General features: G+C 45.0%; 1 protein-coding gene across 6 annotated transcripts; it reads left to right on the top strand.

Annotated features, from left to right (window-relative positions):
* Nucleotides 1-1558: 1558 nt before the first annotated feature.
* On the top strand, nt 1559-14891 carry B3GALT6 (beta-1,3-galactosyltransferase 6). Of its 6 annotated transcripts, none has more exons than XM_085898886.1 (4): nt 1559-2054; nt 7761-7847; nt 7993-8049; nt 8161-14891. In XM_085898886.1, the coding sequence occupies exons 3-4, from the start codon at nt 8013-8015 to the stop codon at nt 8922-8924; spliced, it is 801 nt and encodes a 266-aa protein (XP_085755012.1). In that variant the 5' UTR covers nt 1559-2054; nt 7761-7847; nt 7993-8012; the 3' UTR covers nt 8925-14891. The 6 variants fall into 6 exon arrangements, with proteins under 6 accessions (XP_085755012.1, XP_085755009.1, XP_085755013.1 ...); XM_085898887.1 differs by lacking the exon at nt 1559-2054 and adding an exon at nt 2098-3363; XM_085898883.1 differs by having other exon boundaries at nt 1561-2054; nt 7993-14891.
* The last annotated feature ends 260 nt before the right edge of the window (nt 14892-15151 follow it).

Raw genomic sequence — 15151 nt, forward strand, 5'->3', positions numbered from 1 at the left:
CCACACCAGCACACAAATACTACATAGAATACACCGCACAACCACACCAGCACACAAATACCACATAGAATACACCGCACAACCACACTGCACACATTCCCCACACAAATACCACATAGATTACACCGCACAACCACACCAGCACACAAATACCACATAGATTACACCGCACAACCACACTGCACACATTCCCCACACAAATACCACATAGATTACACCGCACAACCACACCAGCACACAAATACCACATAGAATACACCACACAACCACACCAGCACACAAATACCACATAGATTACACCGCACAACCACACTGCACACATTCCCCACACAAATACCACATAGATTACACCGCACAACCACACCAGCACACAAATACCACATAGATTACACCGCACAACCACACCAGCACACAAATACCACATAGAATACACCGCACAACCACACTGCACACATTCCCCACACAAATCATGTCAGGTGAGGATGTGAATCCGTGATTGCTCTTTCTAATTGTTTGCAATGGTGGAAGTGCGTGTGTTTGTGTTTTGTTCTTTAGTTCATATATTTGGGACTTTATTACGTTTCCTGCACATATTGTTTACATACTAATTGTTTTATCCCATTGTTCGGCCAAGGCGGAGTGGAGCGGATCGAAGGAAGGCCGAGGCCGTTTATCCCTGGTCTGGGGCCGTTTACCGCACGTTTACCGTACGTTTACCGTACGTTTACCGCATGTCAAACATCCTGCAACCCGCCATGGCCCGACACAAAACAGGCTTTTTGTAACGCCATGCGGCATTTTTCCATTCAATCACCATCATGTAACTTAGTTAAACACTTATCCATGGGTTGGTGCTCCGATGTGGAAAGTTTCATGTCGATAACTCAATGTGAGTTTCGGAGAAACGAATTAAAAAATAAAGATGGAAAAAAAACCAAAAGTGAGGGCCTCGGCCTACGTTCCACAACATGGTCAAGACTCAAGGATGGTCGTAGACTCCTCGTTAGTCTTTTACTAGAGAGGGCTGATGGGACAGCCAAGACTCATCGAGGAAGGCACGCTCACCTCGAAGCTGTCTATCCTTGGTTCGAATCCCGACCCAGCTGTAAACTGTCATCCCGGTGTTTCACTGGCACGGTGACTCGTCAATGTGTGAGCCGTCCCTCGGATGGACGTTAAACCGGCCGTCCCGTCTGCCGACATTCGTTGGTAGACGTTGAAGATCCCATGGAGTCCTATCGCGAAGAGAAGGTGAGCCGTCTCCGGCACCCTGAACAAATTACAAATACCTGCTTCGACCTACAGGGGGCACTGCGTCAGCGGCACAGCCGCGTCCTCTGCCAATGACGCCACCCCGCATCCTTGTGCTCCACACAAAGGAAGTTTACATTCACTTTAAATGGAAGGAGTTCACATTTTGTTGGATTTTATTTTATTATATTATTACCTGCAGAAACATTTCTTACTGTACACACTGTACATAGGAAACTTCCAAAGTTTGGTGTCATCATGTTCTCCGTTGGCTTTTGCATTGAATCATGGATTTGCTTCTTGATTATTTTATTTCTGCAGGAATTGTTGAATCGATCACGTCATTTCTGTACAACAACATCGGATATTGTATAACAGGAGTTACGGAATGAGGTTCGGGGTGAAGGAACAATTGTAATAAAGAAGAAAACAAACGGACGATTAAACAACGACAGAAGTTGTTTAAAAATATTACTGTCATGAAAGCCTTGAGTGGATTCATATTTGGCGGGAATGGTGCTCAATCAACAGCAATTTCCGCCCACTCGAGGCAAGTGGACTCTGGCGGCCTTGGGGTTCGGTACTTCACCTCAGGATAGGAACGATGATCGGCGGTCCGTCGGGGAGTGTGAGGGAGGATGGGAGAACGCTATGGCAAAGAGGATGTGTGCACAGAGAAGAGGTTCGGGCATTGAATGAAGAATGAATGACGTGTTTTTAAAATGAAGGAATCGTTATTGATCGCATCGTCCTTCCTTTTATTGTGACTGGACGAGGCCTGGAGCTCATTCGAAGTCTTCCTGGTGAGTATTCCTGTGTGTTCGTGGGCACGTCGTAATGTTTCCTTCCTGCGATTTTGCTTTTAAATCCCTTCCTTATTATTCTCTCCACAAATATTCTGCCATTGCTCTTCCTTTTCGTGTCCTTTAGTTGTTCTTACGAAAACTACAACTCCACTTTTCACTCACAAAATCGTTCTTCCCCTCCCCCTAAATCATTCCTTCCTCACCCACGACTTCCACCACCTCATCTCATTCTTTCTTTTTCTCCCTCTCCCTCGACCGTCCCCTCGTCCTTCCTCTCCCTCGACCGTCCCCTCGTCCTTCCTCTCCCTCGACCGTCCCCTCGTCCTTCCTCTCCCTCGACCGTTCCCCTCGTCCTTCCTCTCCCTCGACCGTCCCCCTCGTCCTTCCTCTCCCTCGACCGTCCCCTCGTCCTTCCTCTCCCTCGACCGTCCCCCTCGTCCTTCCTCTCCCTCGACCGTCCCCCTCGTCCTTCCTCTCCCTCGACCGTCCCCCTCGTCCTTCCTCTCCCTCGACCGTCCCCCTCGTCCTTCCTCTCCCTCGACCGTCCCCCTCGTCCTTCCTCTCCCTCGACCGTCCCCTCGTCCTTCCTCTCCCTCGACCGTCCCCTCGTCCTTCCTCTCCCTCGACCGTCCCCCTCGTCCTTCCTCTCCCTCGACTGCCCCCCTCGTCCTTCCTCTCCCTCGACTGCCCCCCTCGTCCTTCCTCTCCCTCGACTGCCTCCCTCGTCCTTCCTCTCCCTCGACCGTCCCCTTGTCCTTCCTGTACCTCGACCGTCCCTCTCGTCCTTCCTCTCCCTCGACCGTCCCCCTCGTCCTTCCTCTCCCTCGCCCGTCCGTCCCCTCGTCCTTCCTCTCCCTCGACCGCCTCCCTCGTCCTTCCTCTCCCTCGACCGCCTCCCTCGTCCTTCCTCTCCCTCGACCGCCTCCCTCGTCCTTCCTCTCCCTCGACCGCCCCCCTCGTCCTTCCTCTCCCTCGACTGCCCCCCTCGTCCTTCCTCTCCCTCGACTGCCCCCCTCGTCCTTCCTCTCCCTCGACTGCCCCCTCGTCCTTCCTCTCCCTCGACTGCCCCCCTCGTCCTTCCTCTCCCTCGACTGCCCCCCTCGTCCTTCCTCTCCCTCGACTGCCCCCCTCGTCCTTCCTCTCCCTCGACTGCCCCCCTCGTCCTTCCTCTCCCTCGTCCTGCCCCCTTTTCCCTGTAAAGTGCCCTTCCCGGTATGAGCGTGTCTTACAACTCCAAGCTGATTCTGAAATCCGCCAATTCTCTCTTATAGTATACGTATACTGTGATGAATTGCTGGCAGGATGGGTGAGATGTATGCACACTTACCTCGAGGCTGTCTAGCCTGGGTTTGAATCCGGACACAGCTATAAACTGTCATCACAGTGTTTCACAGGCAGGGTGATTCATCAATGTGTGTGCTGTCTGTCGGATGGAAGTTAAACTGGGCGTCTGTCTGCTTACATTACTTGGTGGACGTGAAAGATCCTCTTAAATACTTTAAAGACACGGTTTCAGCTGCTTAATAAAAGATTTGTTCATTCCAACTATTTATAGTTTTTTTTTTTCTCACATAATACAATTTATGCATTAAACCAAGATGGCAGACACCAGTCCATTTACAGTGGAAGAGAGATTGGTGGCAGTGGTGTGGTACCACGAGAGGAGAAAAACAAACACGACGATGAAACAGGTGCAAGAATACTTTGAGGAACATTTTGGAAAACCAGCACCGTCAAAATATAATCTTCATCGATGGAGAAAAAAAAAAAAAAAGGTATTTCAGACTGAAACTGTACTCGACAGCAAGCGCAGCGGACGACCAAAACCTCATGATTTGGGAATTCAAAACATTCAAACATCAGTTCTGAGATCTCAAAAATAAATTATTACGGAAATGTTCTACAGAGATGAGTGTTTCGTATTCAGCGATACGTCACACAATGAAAGAAGACCTTCGCATGAAACCAGATAAACCAACTGTCATTTGTGAATCGTCAGATGCAGATCATGAAAACAGGTTGATGGCTTGTGACAGACTCACCCTGGTAGATTGCATGAACAAATCTTGTATAAGCAGTTAAAACCGTGTCCTGGGACTTATGGCTCGCATCCACATCTTTCTAACCTCCACCCTCCCCCAAAAGCAGCGGCAGCATCATCATCTCCGAGTTAAGTCTTGTGTTTTCAATTTACGACAGAGGACAGTACAAATGAGTATGTAATATGTTTGTCCTCACCCCCCGCTGTTTTGTAAAAATCACCTCACTGTTTTGCAATATATTTCAAAGGTAAAAGTCTTGTGTTTTTCTTTATTACCCCCGATACCGACGGTGAACAACGTTATGGATTCACCCCTCTCTGTCTGTTTGTGTACAGGATATCTCAAAAAGTTATGGACGGATTCGGATGAAATTTGGTGGACATGTTTGGTGTGTGACGAGGACAAATTGATTCGAGTTTTGTGAAGATCCGGATCCCGATCCGAGAATTTTTCAAGTGATTATTCACCAATAAGAGATAGGGCCAAAAACGTTATATAGAGCAGATATCTCAAAAGGTTATGGATGGGTTCAGAATAAATTTGGTGGACAGGTTGGGTGTGTCACCACGACAAATTGATTCAATTTTGGTGAAGATCCAAATCCGAATCTGGAAGGATAATTATTTAATTTTTGAAGTGATTTTGTCACCATTGAGAAACGGAGTCAACAACAATTATATAGCATGATATTTCAAAAATGTATTAGGCGCGATATGTTCTCGTTGATCAGGCATTATGTGGCAGAGGTATGCACTCTACCAAATGCCCTTCCAGTTTTATTCTGTATTTATTTTATTTCAATGTTGACATGCATGATTACATTATATATATATATATATATATATATATATATATATATATATATATATATATATATATATATATATATATATATAATATTATATTGTTACAGATTTCAGAATCCAGTCTGATGAATGCATCCAGGTCCTCAGACAGTTATTTCCTTGAATGCATGTTCAGATTAGCCCCATCCCCATGTATAATGGGATTTTAAATGTGATTCGTTGAGAAGGGTAAAGAATAGATCCCTCTCTTATGGGAAGTTTTTTTTTCTTCACGACACGTGTTTACACACATTTCTTTCGCGAGCACTGGCGCCCTTATTTTTCCTCAGCAATGTTTATGCACGTATTTGTTTCGCGAGCGCCGACGCCCACCTTTTTTGAGAGCGCACGGGTCGTTATGGAAACCATGTGCAAGTGGGGCGGGGTGAGCTTTGGGGGGACTCTGCGACCGCCGAGACGGGCCGCAGATATAAAACGAATTGGGGGTCCGTTCTGGAGCGAGAGAAGTAAGAGGAGGGAGAAGACAATGAGAGAGGCACGGATCGGTCACCAACAAGTGAGGTGCGGGTCAGTCACCGACAGACCGTGTGGGTCACTGGACGTCACCAGTTTCGTGAAGTGTGAGGAGCTGCCCGTGTCGCAGCACCAGGGTCTAAACCCGTGACAGACTATCTCGGTGCCCGCCCAGACGTCAAGGCTGTTCGCGAGAGAGTGGACGGCAAGGCTGGTGCTGGCGACAGACGTGACACGCACGCACACATTCCAGGACGTTTTCACTTCACGGACGACTACTCTCTGGTGAGCGAGACGACTTCCCCTCCCCCCCCGAATGATCTGCTGGGTACCCTTGTCTGTGTTTCATTGTAAGTAAGTCAACCCCTGATAAGCATCTGCTCTCTGTCTCTTTCCTGTCATTTTGATTGATTTTGCCTGAGTAATTATTTATTTTGGTTGTTTTGAAATTAATTCATTTATTTTATTATTAATAAATCATTTGTTGACTTCCACCTGTCCGTGTTTGTCCTTTCCTTCCATTGGTTTAGCATTGTCCAAACCAAGATAGGCTGGGAGGTAATTACCACAGATTTGACCAAAAATAGTCGGTATGCACCAGTGGTGAAAACGCTCGGCCGCCCAAATTAAAATCTAATCAAGATAACATTGGTGCTTTGCTGAGGGCATGCTCCCCGCTCAGGTAACCACGTGACCTCTAGTTAAACGAAATAATTAGACGGTGGACACTGGAACTCGTGGTTAACTGGGTGGCGTTCGTGCTTCTAAAACAACCCACCATGTGAGCGGTGGCCCCAGGTCCGGCTCCACCGAGGACAACCGGGGATTAATCCCCCTGAGTGACAAGTTGGTGTCTCGGTACCCATGGCCGCAACAATATATATATATATATATATATATATATATATATATATATATATATATATATATATATATATATATATATATATTTTACATGTTTATTTCAATTGTGATATGTTTATTTCTGGCTGCCTTTAATCTTCCTCTATATTTTCTCGAAGCCCAGGAACCGATCACCCCTTTTGCCATTGGCCCTTGGTTTCAACAATCATTTTTTTTTTTTTACCATCGTGGCATTTTCCAGGAACCTTACCCATGCAATATTTGAGGGTTTACTACATATGATGATATAAAACAGGATAACACAAAATAAACGATCGAGAACTTCCTTATCAACTCGTCCAAAAAGTTAATATCATTGCAAAAACTCTCGACCATATGGGCCCGTGGAAGGCAGAATGTTCGTAGATAGGTACGTTCCACCCAAACCTTTGTACTTCTTAACACCGATGGTGGGAGTAGGAGTTCTATGGGCTGTGAATGCCGTTTTTTGTACATATATTTGTTTGGAACTACAAGCGAAACTACAACTACACTCTGTGGAGCGCATACTTTTGCCAGGCTGATTAGTTTACATTTTGGATCTCACTGATAGGCCAGATCTGGATTCGGACCTGAACCAAAATCGAATCTGCTTGTTGTTCTTACCTACCCAACTCATCCACCCAGTTTTGTCATAACTTGTCCACAACGTTTTGAAATATCGTATGATACTGTGTATCGATTTTGGCCCCATCTTTCAATGGTGAAGAATCACTTTAAAAATTTAAAAAAATTCTCGGATCTGCATCCGAATCTGGATCTTCACCAAAATCTAATAGATTTGTCCTTGTCACACTCCCAACCTGTCCAAGTTTCGTCCAAATCCGTCCTTAACTTTTTGAGATCTCGTGCTATTCATCATTTTTAGCCCGATTACTCAATAGTGAAGAATAGCTTTAAAAAATTCTCGGATCCAGATCTTCACCAAAATGTAATCAATTCGTCCTTGTCACATACCCAACGTGTCCACCAAATTTTGTCTCTATCCGTCCACAACTTTTTGAGATATCCTGTTCACAAACAGATGGATGGAAAGTGGTGTGAACATCACCTCCTCCCACCTTTGGTGGCAGAGGAAATTACAATCGATTTTGGCATCTTGTTAAAAGGTGTGTGTGTGTGTGTGTGTGTGTGTGTGTGTGTGTGTGTGTGTGTGTGTGTGTGTGTGTGTGTGTGTGTGTGTGTGTGTGTGCGCGCGCGTGTTAGTTGTGATACGATATCGAATAGTCCTTAATGCTTTTTCAAATTCGGTACTTCCATTATCACCGATGTGAAATTTATATGAGTTTTACCCTCATTGCAACATATCGGGAGATTGTAGTGATGATATGGATTGGTGACAATTTTTTTTCTACTTCATTGCCTTTGGTGCTTGGAATAAGAAAGTTCTGCAATATGTGGCATTGGCATTCAATCTCATTGTTGATTTTTGCTTGCAGGTTCCTTGATGTACCATTGACAGAAGTTGGCATGACTGGCTGAACAGCATGTTCTACTGCATAGTGCAGAAACCGAGTGTGATTTGGGTCAGTCTTTCTACTCATGCTGGATGGTGTGGCACTGTGTGCTGTCACTTGATATTGTACTTATTCTTTGTTTTTGCAATGAAGCTTCCTTCACTATTCACCAATGTTGTGGGCTTCTTTGCCATGTGTGTATTTGCCTTGTCAGCCCTCTCCTTTTTCCTGAAGATGTATATACCTGAAGTTGATGAGACCAAACAAAAAGGTGAAGATGATGCACATCCTTGTAAAAAAGGTGGTCAGAATTTGGATGTGTCACATAAATCTCTGTCAGCATTTCTCGTTGTGTTGATCATGACGGGTCCTCGTTATACAGAGCGCCGCAGTGTCATTCGCAGCAGCTGGCTGGCGGAAAGGATGTCGGATGTACTTCCACGGTTTGTTGTGGGTATGGAAGGGCTGGCGGAAATGGACCAACAATCGTTGGAGTTAGAACAGAAGCAGCATGGAGACATGTTGCTTTTGCCATCACTACGAGATTCGTATGAAAACTTGACCGCCAAGTTGCTCCAGGCCTTTGTCTGGCTTGATGGTACCGTCAATTTCCAATTTGTCTTGAAGGCCGACGATGACACCTTCGCCCGCCTCGATGTCATCCACACTGAACTTCAAACCAAAGAGCCGACTCGGCTCTACTGGGGGTTTTTCAATGGGCGTGGTCGCGTCAAGGCTACTGGCAAGTGGAAAGAGGCCGATTGGGTGCTCTGTGATTATTACTTGCCATACGCACTTGGTGGTGGCTACGTACTCTCCTCGGACCTCGTTGCCTTTCTGAGCCGAAACGCCGATGTGCTGAGGCCATTCCGGAGTGAAGATGTCTCTCTCGGCACATGGCTTGCGCCACTTGCTGTATCCCGCTTTCATGACCCACGCTTTGACACAGAGTACCGATCACGTGGCTGCAGTCATCAGTACCTCGTTACACACAAGCAAAGCCTTGAAGACATGCTGGAAAAACAGCTAACACTAAAACATACCGGACTTCTTTGTAAACGAGAGTTCCGCACTCGCCTGTCATACATTTACAACTGGGCTGTACCTCCATCACAATGCTGTCAACGAAGAGAGGGGATCCCTTGAGAACTGTTGTTCCTGTATTCACATTGCAATATGCTGCAGTAACTTATTTTTTATTTTCTATTTTTATTATTCAACTGTTTTCTCTTTATGCATTTGTTTACCCTCTCAACCTGTCTGAGATTTCACTCTCTTACAAATCATGTTCTTGCATCATATAGCTCTACCCACAGGAATATTCTTACTCCATTAAATATTTCCTTGTTTCGCTTTGAAAAAGATTTTAAATGTTGATGCTTGAATTAGTGTTTCACTTGATTGTATCATTTATTTTGGAGGCAATTGCCATGTATATTTTTTTTCTGCTTTACAACATTGTTCGGGTATTTGGCTTTGTTTAGTGTGGCTTCTTATTGTCTTGATTTTCTTTTCTTTTTTTTTTTTTTTACATAATGGTCTTCCCCTTTGTTTATTGCTATTTTAAGAACAATTCGAACAAGACTTTGTGGCATAAGGATTAGAATATTCACTGAGTCTGGGAGGTCGGGAGTTGTTTTCCGACCTTGCCTGAGTCATACCACAGACTATAAAAGAGGTAAATGCTGCTTCCTTGCTTGACTTTCAGTGTTTAGACTTGCATTTTGTAAAGAATCCATTACTCCATGTGCTGGCATCACCTCGTGGAAGGGAGAGATTTAATCTTGATTGTCCCACTGAATGTGAAGAGAAAAGCGACGTCACGAAGATGGCGTCATTGGTACCCAAAATGCTCTGGGGCGTTATCACTCCCCCAAAATCAGCAACTATTTGTCTGAAATCAAGTCCGGTGTTGTCTCGTTTATGCATTTGTGGGGCAGCTTCCCCACGAGTCTTTGGAGGAGGAGGTTGGGACCATACTCCTGTGCAGAGCGTTGGTGCTGCTGAAGCAGTCTTCTTGGCTATTGGACACAATACTGGAGGGGTCGCCACCCGACACAGTATACCAGCATGCTGGCACTCATTTTGCCGACCTCGGAAGGATGAGAGGCCAAGTTAACCCCACCTGGTATTAATTCAACAGCTGAGCCCGATGTGAACTCAGGACCCTCGGATCCAAAGCCCACCACCCTACCCATTAAGCCACCACCAGGCATATATGAGCCTTAGATTCTGCAATATATAAGTTGTATGTTGTAAAACAGAAGGGGCAGAATCAGTTTTCATGGGACAATAAATGTGTCCAATCTTTCAAAAAATTAATTGCCATAATATGTATAGATGCTCTTATTTTTGAGCTACAAAGTTTAACAAATGTGACCATTGTATGACGAGTAATAGGCGACAATATCCATCCTTGACCATTTCGTGGAATGTCGGCCGATGCCCTTGTGCCAGTGAATGAGATGAAAAAGGACCACTGAAAGTTCTGGTCAACACAAAGTTCAGCATAATGTTTTAGTGCTCATTATCTTCTACGTTGTCCACTGTGCCACACAGCTGACATTCCACATATGATGCAGATTAGAGATGGTGCAAGCCTCATATTCTCGTGCTCGAGCTCAGAGAAGCTTTCAAAAAAAAAAGCCCAAGCTCGTGTTTCTTCCTCGGAATTCCTGGAAAATTGTGGGAAATTGATTCGTCATTCCTGCCTTTTTTTTTCGTTTTGGACTTGAATCGTCTAGTGGCAAGTGTAGATGTGCTTGCACTTGTGCGGTGTGTGCACCTCCTTTCCCAACATTAAGGAAACACTTCAACTTGTATTTATGGTCTTCAAAGGCATCCCACAGCCAAGTTGACTAAATAGGATATGTGTACATTGGTAAAAGTGAGCTTCCTACAAAGTTGCATGATTATTGGATGGAAAATGCTACCAGTTTTCCAAAAAAAAATCTGTTTTCTACAGGCATGGGTTTCAGGGCATTTCAAATATCTGGAATATACGACGTCGCTTTGCTTTGCCTTGGCAGAATGACATTTTCTGTATGTTTTTATTGCTCCCAAACCCAGTTACCAAAGAAGCATGCTTGTAAGAGAGATGGCTTGACAAATTACCCAAACTTTTTTTAATGCCTCAGGCGACTAAGTCGCCAGAGGCATTCTGTTTTCAGGTTCTCTGTCCGTCTGTCTGTGGGTCCGTGATACGTTTTTGTTCCCACAATAACTTAAGAACAGTTGAAGGGATCCAAGTCAAACTTGGTATAACTATGTATTATAATGTATACATAAACTGATTAGATTATGGGGTTGAGGTGAAAGGTTAAGTCAGGTAAAAATGTGATATTTGAGAACAGCTGAAGGGATTTAAATCAAACTTGGTACATGATGTAATAATGTGGGTGGAGGCATATCTGTCGACGACGTGAAGAGTGCCGTTCAAATTTTAAGAATTGCTGTCAGGGTTGGGCATTTAAATGGACTTCTATGTTATCTTAATGGTTTATTTTTATCCGTTCTACTTTGAATTTAAAGTGTTGATTATTTTGTCAGTTATTCGTCCAGTATTCCAGGAAAGTGCCAATGCAAAACAACATGAATGAATGGTGGCATCCAACAGCATAAGCTACTCATCTCACAGGACTGTGGCAAAAATGTTGGAATTGTAGTTTGAAAATAATGTTTTATTGGATAAAAGTTCTGTGACTGTCAAGCTTGGCCAAAGTCTATGAAATACCAGTGCGGGTTACCATTGGATAGAAGCACTTTTTCAACGTGTATTGTTCCCTACAACTTCCCTAAAAACTGAATACACATGTCACATTGGCTGAGTTGTTGGCACTCTGACTTCAGTACAGATTCCTGAATATCTGCTGATTGGGGGGAGGTGGGGGGGGGGGAGATGAGGAATGTGGATTAATCACTAGGTATCCTAAAGCCATGTACAAGTCTTTGTGAAGGAAGCAGAAGTTTCAAAACCAACCCACACTTTGCTGCAAAGACATTGTCTCTATTTTGACATCTTGATTCTCAGGTAAAAAGCTCTGTTTTTGACTTTAGCCCAACAAGTTGGTATCTAGTGCTTATTTCTTGTTCGAAAAATGGGTTGTATAACGGTTCGACTCTAAAACTGGTACATGCTGCTTCCTTGCTTGACTCGGTGTTTAGACTTTTAGATGGGACACGATTGAACCCTGTGGGTTGGCCTTACCAAGGGGTGGAGACCAATCATTTTGATGGCTGTCAAGGCCTCATGTCACGTCAGGTATGGGGAGTATGCGCCGGAACAGCGCGTCGTTGCATCCACTTTCCGGCGGTACTCCAGGGGCCTCCAACTAGCCATCCCCCAGGCAGATGCCTGACCCATCCCCATCTCCTTGAGATGCTGATCAACATGCTGCAACCACGAGGCATGTGGTTGGCCCATTAGTCTCCTCCACTCACGAGAATAATCTAGTGAGCAGGATCAGTGTCAGGAAAACGAGCCACATGTCCATACAGCCGCAGCTGACTCTTCCGGACAATGCAGGTAACAAATCTCATTTCGGTCTCTCTCAGCAACCACTCATTGGACACAAAGTCCGACCAGCGATCGCCAAGGATTCTCCGAAGAGACCTGGTACCAAAGGAATTAAGTTGCCATCTCATATCCCTGGTGAGAGTCCAAGTCTCGCATCCGTAGAGCAAGACTGGAAGCACTAAGGACCTGAAGACTTGGACTTTCGGCGTCCTGCACAGGTACTGATAGCACCGCAACCCATGACTCCCCAGGCCCGACTAAGATGTCTATTGACCTCTGGCTCACAGCCAGCAGAGACATGAATATCACTGCCAAAGTAAGTGAAACTCTGTGACCTCAACATCCTCACCACAAATAGGTACTGACATGATAGCAGCATTCAAGATGTCATTGAAAGCCTGGATCTTAGTTTTGACCCATACCAGGAAACCCATAATCCCAGTGGCTCTGACTCCTCATTCAGCACCTCGAGAGTCCCCAAAAGGATACCCAGAGTCTGCGAAATCAAGGTCAGAGATCTTGACATTCCCAAACGATGCACCGCAGCTTGATCTCTCTGGCATCCTCCCCAGAATCTAGTCCATACAAGTGCTGAAACGTGTTGGGGCCAGAACACACCTCGGAAAAACTCCAGTAACAACTGGAAATAAGTCGGAGATGGTATCGCCACATCTCACAGCACTCTCCATGCCAGAATATAGTTCAAACGTCAGATTGATCAGTTTTGGTGGTGCCACCCCACGAAGACAATAAACTTCCAGAGGCATCCCAATTCACTGATTCAAATGCTTTAAAGAAATAAACATAGGCTGCAAGCAGCCCCTGCTGAAACTCTCATCTGCGTTTGGTGAGGACCTGAAGGGCGAGGATATGGTCCATCGTTGACCTCTTTGTTGTAAAGTCTGACTGCTCTGGACGCTGGTGCTCAAGCAGATGGTGGTGAACCCTATCAAGAATTATCTGAGCAAAGACCTTGCCCGGCCCTGAGAGCAGCATCACCCCTCGGTAGTTGTTGCAATCCTGGCGATCACCCTTTCCTTTCCAGAGAGGGACAACAAGGCCCTTCTTCCAGTCAGTTGGAATGATGCATTTGTTACAGGCAGAGCACAGAACTGCATGCAACGACATGAGTACAACATTTCCACCAGCCTTGAGAAGTTCAGCATGGATGTGTAGAAGTGGACTTCCTGTTTTTTAGTAGTTTTTACAATCAATCTGCTTGAATGTGGGCATTAATAAGAATTTTAGTGGTGAACCCGATCAAGAATTATCTGAGCATAAATAAGAATAAGAAGTGTAGTAATAAGAATTGTAGTTAATCACTGCATCTGTTTTTAATTACTAAATATTAATTGATTCATCTTGATGGAACTCATTTTATTAGAACTTGTTATCCAATGTAATAATCTGTGTCTCTTTTAAATAAGGTCTTATTTTGTACTGGAACTCAAGGTCTACAGCCATTTGACTCCACAGAAACATTATTCACTCACTGCTTTGCTGGATGTCTCTCGAATGCAACCAAAGATCCCCTCCCTCTTTTCTTTGTTCCTAGATTTCCAATTAATTTGCTTGCCATTTGTGCTGACATGCCTTTGTAAAGGAATTATGTCATGCTTGATACATTATCTGTCCAGATTTGCCCTGCACGCAGTTGGCCCGTTATTTGAGACCCCTTCCCGCTTTACCCCTGTCCACCTGCGCAGTTTGTTGTTTCTGACCGGGGCGATAAGAAGCGCTCTCTGGTTTTTAATCAGAGCTTTTCCACTGTCTGGATAAATCTGTAAAATCCTTCACATTACTCCAGCCGGCCCAGCTGAGGTTAGATGTGGGTCATTGTGACCCGACTCCCCTCCGTTCCTGTCCAAGTTTATTTGTGAGATTGTTCACGCATACCACCCTGCACGCTGTGCACTCGGTTCATACATTACCCCCCCCCCCACCTTCTCTGCTCTCTCCTTGGCTCCCGAGAAACTTCCCCCACCTTCTCCTGGGTTCTATTGAATTCGATGAATTCCTGTAAGCTCCGATTAGCGAAGACCATTGCATGACTGTTTCATCAATGATCCTTCGTTCTGTAATTACAGCGCGTGTGCTGTACACAATTGCACCGAGTTTGAAATATCCCCGGCGTCGTCTACCACGTCTCCGGTGGGTCCGGTGTCCCCCCCCCCCCCACGTGCCTCAAGACAGCCAATGACGGCCGTCCGGTAGTTGCAGTGCGTAACCTCGACGGAAATGGCGACAATTGATGGAAATACCCGAGTATTTCAATGGAAATTTGTGAAACTAATGTGTTGTATTTGTGAAAACCATTTAATATATTGCTTGACGGAAAAAAAAACGAAGAAACGCTCCCCTCATGTACGAACGAACGAACGAAAGACGTCATTTCCGTCCACCATGGCATTTCGCGCCGAACGCAGAAAGCTAAGTTCTTCTTATGCCATCATTCTCGTTAATCATAGCCATAAACAAGTGTTTCATCATGCATTAGTAGTTGAAATTTACTTACAACAAGAACGAAAAAATAATCTCAGATTCAACAAGAATGAAAAAAAAAAAAACCGAAAACATCACGTGCAGGACAAGACCAATCGAGCTGAAGGAAACGATACTGTAACTGCACTGCTCCTGATTTGTCAAAGGACATCACGTGTGTTGTGTGGGCGGTGTTATGCACGAGGATTCCAGGCTAAGTTCCTCTTATGCCATCATTCTCTTTGATATTAGCCATAAACAAGTGTTTCGTCATGCATTAGTAGTTGAAATTTACTTACAATCATTCTTTTGTGGCCTCCTGCCACGCTGTATCGAACGATTTCATTCCTTCTGTTATATATAAAGGTGCTTATCA

This window comes from Eptatretus burgeri, chromosome 10 (genome assembly GCF_056783735.1).
Source record: "Eptatretus burgeri isolate ZD-2024b chromosome 10, Ebu_testis_v1, whole genome shotgun sequence".
NCBI lineage: Eukaryota > Metazoa > Chordata > Myxini > Myxiniformes > Myxinidae > Eptatretus > Eptatretus burgeri.

Coding starts and splice junctions, on each gene's coding strand:
- B3GALT6 (XM_085898882.1), top strand. CDS start 7,926: ATGAAGCTTCCTTCACTATTCACCAATGTTGTGGGCTTCTTTGCCATG.